This window comes from Morone saxatilis, unplaced genomic scaffold, assembly GCF_004916995.1.
Source record: "Morone saxatilis isolate NCDOM2014 unplaced genomic scaffold, NCSU_SB_2.0 Contig4, whole genome shotgun sequence".
Lineage (NCBI taxonomy): Eukaryota > Metazoa > Chordata > Actinopteri > Moronidae > Morone > Morone saxatilis.
The window spans coordinates 1,943,830-1,954,313 of NW_023339984.1; the positions used below are offsets into that span (position 1 = coordinate 1,943,830).

The 10,484-nt window shown below is 40.8% G+C and overlaps 1 protein-coding gene across 1 annotated transcript; it reads left to right on the forward strand.

The window, feature by feature from the left end:
* The first annotated feature begins 263 nt into the window (after positions 1-263).
* On the forward strand, positions 264-10,239 carry LOC118338406. The gene is made up of 8 exons (XM_035675714.1): positions 264-393; positions 1,905-2,425; positions 3,538-3,666; positions 4,543-4,626; positions 4,768-4,932; positions 5,925-6,113; positions 6,303-6,394; positions 7,558-10,239. Exons 1-8 carry the CDS (start codon positions 264-266, stop codon positions 7,790-7,792), a joined length of 1,545 nt encoding a protein of 514 aa, XP_035531607.1. The 3' UTR covers positions 7,793-10,239.
* Positions 10,240-10,484: the final 245 nt, after the last annotated feature.

Below are 10,484 nucleotides of genomic sequence, written 5' to 3' on the forward strand. Positions count from 1 at the left end.
AATTTACAATGGCATTGCCAGAATATGTTACGTTCTTGAGATCAGCATCATCTTCGCCTGAAACTGTGGCATCAGATGTAGATTATATGTCATTTGCAAATTTGGAATCTCAGTTTGCAGAATGCAGGCCATCATCTCCAGAATCAGAAGATCAGAATGAGAGAGATAGGCCATTGTCATCTCAGTCACTGCCTGAATACAGACCTATGTCACTTGAATCAGCCATGCAAATGGTTGACAAAAGAGCATCATCTCCAGAATCAATGCCTGAGTTAAATGAGAACAGGTCACTGTCTCCAGACTCTCCCATCCCGCAGTTTACAGTGTCTTTGGGGGAGTACACCACTACACATAGGTCATCATCACCTGAATCAATGGGTTCAGATTCAGAGTGTGAGCTTCTAGTCACATCATCAAGAGTTGCTGAGACTGACAGACCATCCTCACCTGAATCCATATCATCTGTCAATGAGTTCAGACAACTTTTGCCTGACTCACCAGTACCTGAGTTTATGAGAATATTGTCTTCTTACTTTATGGATGCTACCTACCTTGATAGATCATCTTCACCATTGTCTTTGTCATCAGACTCTGAGTTTGTTGCTTTACCTATTGATTGTTGGATTGATGACAGCCCAAGGCCACTAAGCCCTCAATCTGTTGAGTCAGAAGAGGAATTAGGCTTTTGTTTTGAGAGGACTGAACTTTTGAGTCATGTGACATCTCCTTTATTGCCCGATCAGTCTTCATCATTACCTAACAATAGACCATTGGCTGTGTCACCATTACTAATTCAAACTGGTGAGACAAGGTCTAAACACGGACATGTCAATCCTGACTGGCAAAAAATGACAAGACCACAATCAGAAGTTTTGTCATACAAAGAATGGGTGCAGCATGAATCAGAAGCTGAAAGTATCTCAACTTTACAAACCACTGTTTCTGAGGAAGACTTTCAAAAAGACTTTCATGTGAGAGCATTGCCAGTTCAAGATGCAAAAAGAAAGGAAAAGAAGACCCTACACATCAGTGCTGAAGAACTAATGAGCAAGACAGCCTCACAAAGGGTAAGACAGAGCAAGCATGACAATCAAGCAAAGAATCACTTATTTTGGATGAATTCATTAACATGCCATTTGGATGGAGGAAATAACTCTGTGTGCCTTGATGAACAAATAACAAATTGGAGTGCAGTGAATTCCTTGTATTTGTCCAGAAATGGACTGGAATGTTAACATACTTATCACTCTTCCTTCAGGTCTGATGCTAAGTTGCATGTCTGGGATTCACATATATTGTTCTAAACCTAATGAGATATTGACTGGATGAAAAAAATAATGTTTCAGTGTTGCTAACCTGGTGAAATGCTGAGGTCAATTTAATGATGCATAAGAACCTGTACATTGATTTTTAAAAATATTTTTTGGTGAACTTATTTGGATGTTATCATATTTACTTACAGGCTCCTGCTCAGTCACCAGACGAAACACAGTTTCACATAGATGATGAGGTGCAAAGCAAGCTGTTGTCTGCTACAACAGTGACACAAGACGGCAGTAAAATAAGTCTGCTGTTTGCTGATGACAAGTCGCTTAAATCAGTTCCCCTACAGCTACCTGACCAGAACTCACACACAACTCACAGAACTGTTACTCCAGTTCTACCCGCATCTGAGAAAACAGATGTAAAGTCAGACCGATCATATGGGTACTCAGATTGGGAGTTTATTCCTAAGAAAGCACAGTCCAGTGAGCTTTTTTCACCTATGTCAAATCAGTTTTTGGTACCACCAGATTATGAAGCAGTATTTTCAGGACATCAAACCCTGAGAGTTTCTGAATGTAGCCAAGCCTCCTCAAATGATTTGAGTCCAGTGTCTCCAGTGTTCAGTGACTCAATTTCAGCTCAGGTCACCAAGGGAGAGTCTGAAAAGGCTGAAGACTTCAAGTTTTCCCCAGGCTTTCACAGAGTCCTCTCAGAATTCGAGAAAACTGTTTCAAAATTTGAATCGGAGGATCCAAAAGTCCTACCAAAAGAACTCAGTAAAGGATCGGAATCTCCACAGCACTCTGACTCGGATCTGGAATTCTTTGACTGCAGACAAGCCTTCTCCGACTTCTCTGAACCAGAAGAGGTGAAACGGGAACATGAGATTACCTACCATATCTCCGAACCCCCGTCTCCAATGCCTGGGAGTAGCCTTGATGTCGACTTCCTAAAAGGGAGTCCTCAGTACACTGCTCGCCCTTACCTTCACGTGGAAGATAACAAGCGCTTCTCTTCTGGCAGTGAAAGTCTTGGTGAATTTGCTTATGATTCAGAGGGGTCACGGGAGTGTCGAATAGAGGGCGACCTCCCTGTGTGCGAGGAGCTTCCTTCCAGAGATCAGGCAGGGTATTACGATGATGATGACTTCCTGGGAAGGGTAAGAGGATGAGCATGAGCACAAGGCTGCAATGGTTGGTGTCGTTGCCTGGCCAGGCTGGTTGCTGTGGTGCTGCATCCAAGACATAGAAAATAAAACACAAGTTTGCACTTTATGGACTAAATGAGGCTAACGTGCATGGGTGCCTAAATTTTCAAGAAAATAACCGTGATGAGTTTTTGTATTAAATATTGTGTCATCAGTGACAGAAAAACCTGTTTTTTTTTTACAATGGTGGTATGATTTATTTACAGTTCCTCATTTTAAAGTCAGCATTTGTGACATTTACATTCTATAACATATAACTCTGTTCACATCTGCACTGTTTTGCATTCTTTGCTTTCTGCTTGTTGTTGCCCCCATCAGTGTGTGAAATATCCTTTGACAATCAGTGGGTCCCTTGCTGTGCACTGTATTTTGAAAAATAGAGTAGGAAAATTCCAGTATATTGCATATTATATTTAACTTTGCGTCACCTTCGCGGATTTGGTGAAATGAGGACTCAGGCAAAACAAAGTAAATTGGAGCAAGCTGTGCAAGCCTCATACAGCTTTTCAAATAAATTAGATTTTTACATTAATCATTTGAAACACTTTCCGACCCACAGAAATGAACGTCCTGGAATAACCATGTTGGCTTACTACATAGGTATCAAGGGAATTTTTTTTGCTCTGCACCCACAAAGCCGAGCACTGGAACCAAACTGTTACACCCAAAAATCTCTAATATTGACATCGGTGTCCTTTTTAACAGCTGCGGCACCAGTGTCTACTCAGTCAGTGATATTTTCTGTGTTGCCCCCCCCCCCCAAAAAAACAAAAAACAACAACATTTGATTTGGACATTTTTGTGGGGATTCTAGATGTTAATTGGGGTGTCTCCTCCTGTTTCGCACACTGGTTCCCATCCTTGCATGTTTAAAGTGTTTGCATAACTGTACCTTCTCTTCATCTCACTTCACTATTGTGTACAGCCATACAATTTTTTCTTTTATTTCCTCATTCCATTTGTCTGTACATGTACCTTTTTGGCAAGTGAACATAAAAGTGAGGTTAAGGGAAAAGAAGGAACAGCCGCTGTCTGCAGGAGTGTACTGTAGTGTGCAGATCTGATATATTGACCCATGCTGGTTGTGTGCTATCTCCCAGGAGATAGCAGAGGAACTAGGGTTGCTGTCCTCTGATAGCTCAGAGGAGGAGGTGCTGACCACCAGGGTGGTCCGACGCAGAGTTATCATTCAGGTAAACAAGCATGATGCAGCCGTGCAGCCCCAGTGCACTGTGGAGTGATGCAGGGTTAGTGGGTAGCAGAGATTTAGTGCTCCTTGGTGGTTTCATGCTGGACTTGAATTATCGGGTTCTTATATTTGCTTGGCACAAAGTTATTTTATGCAATGCAGAAAATAAAATCTAAGGGTGGAAGAGGACCTCTTAACCACATTAGTTGTTATTTAGTTTGTGCATGCTCACCTACTTGTATTGTTTTTGTGTACATTCATTTTATTTTTTTGTTATAGAAATTACAAAAAAATCAATATTGAAAAACTAAAGCAACAATGTGTAAAAATGTTTAACTTTGACATTGGCGCCTAAAAGTGTTGGTCATGTTTGAGTGATTTATATAATTTCAGTCAGGACCACTTTTGTCAAAAGAAAACTTTATTTCCAAATGCAGACTGTTATATTTGGCAGTATGACCCTGTTCTAGGACCTCCTTGCCCTTCCACATGCATACGTGGAAAGCTTAAGACAAGGACAGTAACAGCAAAGACCCCCAGGGTATAGAACAGAGCAATCATCAATGGCAGCAGAAACGACATTGATTAAATCAGATACAGCATAAAAGGAGGAGTTGGATTGCAAAGCGGCTTGTAGAGGAAGCAGCAAAGTTAGATAGTCTAAAGCAGCTTAACTGAGGTATGACATTTGCCAATTGGATGCTTGAAGGGATCAGCTGAGCCGTCAGCTGATGTGTGTTTATGACCAGCTGCGATCAGCTGGTGTAGCTGGAATTGAGAGCTGAGCTTGACGTTGTGCCTGCCTGAACTATTGCTGTTGTTGATTGTCCCCCTCTGTGCACTAACATTTGAACTGACAGTATGTTTTGTCTTTTTACAGGCGGATAACCTACCAGATATCCCGTCACAGACTGTCACGGAGGAGAAGTACACAGACGAGCATGGCAACATGGTAGTTAAGAAAGTAAGGGAACATCCAAAGATGTTAACAACATCAAAATATCCAAAAATTACACTTAAAATCACAGTACTACTCCTTGGCATATATGATGAAAAACCAGGTTACAGTTTAACAAAGTTGTTGTTTTTCTGCCGTTTCCATCAGATCACACGGAAAGTGATTCGTAAATATGTGTCAGCTGATGGCATGGAGACACAGGAAGTGACCATCGAGGGCTCTCACCAGGAGACGGTACAGATTGAGGAGGGAGACACTGTCTCCAGAGTGGTAAAGAGAACTGTGCTCCACAGTGAGGGAGATCAAAAAGAGGTCAGTGTAGTCTACCAGCCACTTTAATATGCAGCAACACTTTAATCATATTAATTAGTTTCCATTCTGTGACTCCATAATCATAATTATGAATATCACTTTTGCTGTTAATGGATATCTAATTGTGCTATTGTTATTGTATCTTTGAGTCTGTACCTGGTATTTCTTATACTTAATCATGAAGAGAATTTTTTGGCTGAATTCAAGACTTGTGAAGTTTGGAAACTGCCCACTGATGTTTCCAAGATGCACGTCACCTGTAACACACTGAAACTGCATCCATTAGACATATGTGTGGTATATATGCCACAGTTTGTCAATATACAGACAAACTCATACATTTGAAAGGTAAAATAAAAGCATGTTCAGTAGCCAATGTTCTACACGAACTAGCTAGCTATTGTTGCTAACTATCATTAGTACTAGATAGAGGAATTGTGTTTCTGTTTAAGAACATTTATATGTGTGCATGCATTTACTAGTCAGTCTGACAAAATACAAAACATTTCTCACTTTAAATAAAATGCAGCATTCATGAAACAATAGGTTATTTAATAATAACTAATAATGCTATTTATTTGTGCAAATCAGTATCTCTTCTTCATTCAGGTGCTTTAAACTCAAGTAATGAGTTACTTGTTACTGCTAGCTTTATCGGGCAAATATAGCATACAGCTTATTAACAAGACAGAGTCTACAGTCATGAGTGAGACTGCAAAGCTTTTCACATTGACATTGAATGCTGAAATGCTGATTTTTTAACTGGTATTACCATGTTTAACATTGTAGTGTTGTGCTAGCATGCTAAACTTAGCTAAATAGTGCTAAAACACTAAAAGCACTTTGAAGGTTGATGGGAATGTCATTGTTTTTTAAGGTTTTTGGCCATAAAATCATTGGATATACCGAAATGCTGACCCAGTGACATTAGATAAAATTAAATAAGACATTATAGATCGTACATAACCGTTGGTGCCTTGACATCTCTCCAGCTGACCTTTTCGGAGCCCCTGGCCCTGGGCGCCGCCACGGCTTCAGAGTTTGAAGTGGAGCCAGTGCAAGGTCGAAAGGTCAGCAAGGTTGTCAAAACAACAGTGGTGAGAGGCGAGAGGATGGAGAAGCAGACGGGAGACTCCTCGCTGGCTGCAGATCTCCCCTCAGCCAGAGAGGACTTTGAGAAGGTCAGTGTCTCCAAACGAGAAAAAAATATTTAAAATTATTCTGTCAAATGTATCCTTAACAAGTGCTGCTAATACATATTTTTTATAACTTGTCAGTAACTACTGTTGAGCAGATCTCTATATCTGTCAGGTTTCCAGTGTTTTGTCTTTGCTCCTTCCTCCTTCTGATCCCTTGTTCTTCCCCTCCAGGCGTTGAGTTATGCTGGAGGCTTTGGGAAAGTGCTCCTGCCTCATGTAGTAGAGAAAGAGATTGTGCAGGACGACGGTTCTGTGGTTAAAAGGTTGGGCAGCAGCATGGGAGTGTGTGGAAATGACCACAAAGACACAGCTGTTTACTGAGAGCATTTAGAGGTTAACAAAAAGGCATGCTGTGATTGCATTGTCTTCTAACCATTAATGTTACCGTCCAAACTTTGATTTCAAAAACTGACTTATTATTATCGCAGACGTGGTTTAACATGTAGATTAAAAGCACAGTGTACAATTATGCCTTGCCCTTTCTTAAAATGTTTTAGATGTGATAAAGTCGAGTTGAGTACATTCTGCATAATCGTCATGTTATTATGTCATTGACTCCATATTTTCGTAACCGATTGGATGATGATTGCCAGAAGTTTGAAAATAAACCTCAGAATAAAAACATTTTATGTGGTTGAAGTATGAAATGTGGACAAAGTTGCATGGTGTGTGTTCAGTTTCTTACATACCATGTTTAAAATGCTTGGTTAACCCACATTTTAGGTCACTGTAGCATGGAAACATATCAGTGGGTTAGGAGCTACATTTTTAAAGAGAAGAGGTATGGAAGACCACAGCTACCAATATTAAAGGTCCCATATTTGACACTTTTCCGTGTTTTGTTGTTGCATTTTGTGTCATTAATATTAATGAGACCCCCCTCTGATTGGCTGAGTGACGTACACGCAGGCCAACCATAGGTAACTGGTTGTAACCTACCCAGACAGTGGGTCCAGGTGCGCCATGCTTGGGGCATGGCTGAGGGCAGTGACTGTGTAGTTGTGACATTACAACCTTACGGAAGTCTGTGCGTTGAGCATTTCTATTTTACAGTATTTAAATAGCATCTACGTCTCACTTTCTACAATGGGACATTTAAAATGAAATTATTTCTGTAAACTAAAATTCATTTTATATTTGATACACAATGTGACAAAATTTGAAATTGAACTTTGGTTTTTCAATTAAAATTTTGTATCGTGCACATAAATGGAACATGAATGTTCTTTTTGATTTAATGATTTAGTTTTAATATTGGCAGTCCTGGATTTCCATAGTCTGAAATAGTGACTGCTGAAATGTGGCCCATCTAACCGCTGACAGACTGACCCCAAATGATCAGTCCATGTCTGTAAACACGGCCAGTCATTGACAGTCCATCAGTTAGCTTGGATGTGGTGTAACACTTGTTTTCTTGCTCCTGCAGAAGCCAGATGCGTAAGTCGCGAACCCAGAAGAGGACTGTGGTGAGGGATGCCCAAGGGAAGCACGTGCACCTGGAGCGTCTGGACGACACCCCAGACGCCCTGCAGCCCGACGCACTGCAGCAACACCTGCACCGACTGCTCCAACGCTACTGCGAGGATGACGACGACGAGGAGGGGGAGGAGGAGGAGGAGGAAGGAGACGAGAATGAGGAGGAGGAGGAGAGCTTTGACTGAGCAGCTGCTTCCACTGATCCTCTCCCTACATCTTCCACTGAAGCCTTTGGTGACGTACGCTTCCTCAGATCAAGATGTTCCAGATCCCCTTCTTGTTGTCCTCGCTCATCACTGGATTAAAGTTTTTATTTCTTCCCCTTTTTTGTCGAGTAATGGAACAGTATTTTCGTGCTTTAACACTCTTCCCTCCTACACATTGTGTTTCATTTGCTCTTTTTGTGACCAAAGATAGCACCCTTCAGTTTTGTCGGACGGCGATTTCTGTTTTTACCTTTTGGCTGCTGTGGTGTGATTGCGGTACGACACACCAAAGGCGGATCAAAGTCGGGGAGGGGGGGGCATCTCAGACGTTTCGCCTCACGCACTGGCCTCTTCTTGAAGAACTCTTGTAAACATTTGTACATAGAGGAGATGAAAAAAAATCATGCTTGGACTTGGAGTCCAAAAAGTTCAAAGCATTTAATACATTAGCCCACCTAAACCTGCTGTACATGCACCGATTCAGCTGGAGAATGGCCACCGTACAGATGAGATTAATGTTACATAGAGAATACATTGGGAGTGAATGTGTGTGTCATCATGGACTCTTTATACAGCCAAACATCACCCTGCTGATCTGTTTACAAAGGCTGTGCGGTCACAACTTTTGTCAACCCATGATGCATCTGCCCTTTTTTCATTTATGTGTCTGTCTGTCCAATGTGTGTCGTGCATTCACATTATCTGTCACAGAACCGCCACCTCCGTGTGTGTATATACAGTGTGTCCACTGAGAAAGAAAGTAGTGATGAGGAATGTTCTGATGCAGATCGAGCACTTACCCCCGCTGTCCTCGTAGCCCCTGTCGTCACTGTCTCCACCTTCACGTGTGCTGTTTGTCCTCACCTCAGACTGCAGCCCTGCTCATGTAATTGTCCTCCATCACGCCTTTTAAAGGATGAGGCTGGCTACTGTTTTTCTGCTTGTCAACAAATCCCATGTGGGGAGCCAAACCAACAGTGAATGGATCATATTGTGCGTATCCAAAGCCTGGTATACCTTCTTCCTCTGTGCCATAGAGCTCTATTGTTGTCCAAAAACTGTTAAAAACACATAATGGTTGACATTCTGTCTCACAAGTCCTTACGTAATGGAAGTGCAGTGAACCTTTAAGGTCATAAAATTATTTCCCTTTTGTCCTGCATCATGGCCTCATATCAGGGAGAATAGAACTTTTTTTTAGAGTACTTTAGCTCGCCATTGCTACCTGTTGTTTTTAACCAATTAACGCATTTTAATTGTCTGTCCACTTTCTATTCAATCATGTGTGATGCTGAAAATCAGTCACTGTGTGTCAGGCAGAAACTATATGTCAATGAGAAATGTACACAATTTCCAGCTTTTCCCTAAAACATTTAGGATACTTCAATATTTCTAATCATATACTTATTATTCAATAATGAACCAAACACTTAAGCCGGGAGAGAAAGAGGTCATCTCATTTCACAAGAAATATGTTTCTTTGGTTCCTCATATCTCAGTAATGAAATGAAAGGAAGTGGTATGTACCTACTGACCACTGTATATAGTAATAGTTCAACACATTTGCATCTGGAGTTCCATCTGTTAAAAACTACAGTGAGCAACTGCTTTAGAAAATTACTGAGCCCCCTTTTTTTAAAAGTGTATATTATGAGCTATTTTTAAAGAGTTCTACCTTCAGTAGGAACCAGTGGGCGTGGAGCTGAGCGGAAAGGAAGTCAGAAAGTAGTGAGAGTTGGGTTATCACATGGGGTTTGTTGACAATAATAAAATATAGAATAACACCAGTTTTCAGACACCACATATACGATAACGATGCTTCGCTTTCAGTGCTGTTGTTGATTTGACTTTTTCTTGTTATCACTGCTATCAAAGGATCAACACATCAACTTTTAATCCAAGCAAAGGCGACTTCCACTGACTTCAGTTATCACATATGTACCTCCTTATTTATTTATTGCCGTCCATTTGTGATCCCTGTATACTCCAGCTGATATAAGCTGAGAGTGGTGTGTGTGTTTGAATGTGTTCTAAAGCTAAAAGACAAATGAAGTTTTTTTTTTTTGCCACATTAGAAAATAGGATTAGATTGGAAAGCTGGTTGAACTGTGTACAGACTGATAAAGTATGTTTTGTGTTCATCTACAGTTGAGACTTTATGTAACAATATGATCCTCACGTTGCCATTTACTTTGAGTGTGATCCAATGGAAGAATAAAAGAAATGTCAAAAAAAGACCATTGATTTGGTAAATGAGCATCTTGTTTCCATGGTGATAACAATATATACATATTAACAGTGCAAATATCTATGCGGGCATGTATGACTTTATCAAATTATTACTAAAAAATAAACCTGAAACGCTAACAAGGCAAAGCAGCTGCAGTGTGTACATGGCAGAACAATAAAACTGTACATGTGTCAAATGTGAAGTGATGTCATTCTTTCCCGCAGCCGGAAGGAGTTACACTAATCATTCCGCCTTACGTTTTGGATGGCGAAGCACCCGTTAAAGGAGAAACCTCAATATTTGGCTAATTCCTAAACATAAAAATTCCACAAAGGTAATTCCGAGTTACAAAGAAAAGGGAGTTTTGTGTGCAGTGCGAATTACAGCAGAACTACACCCAATGAAGACTATAGAAACAACAAGTAGCCCTGCATTCAGAGA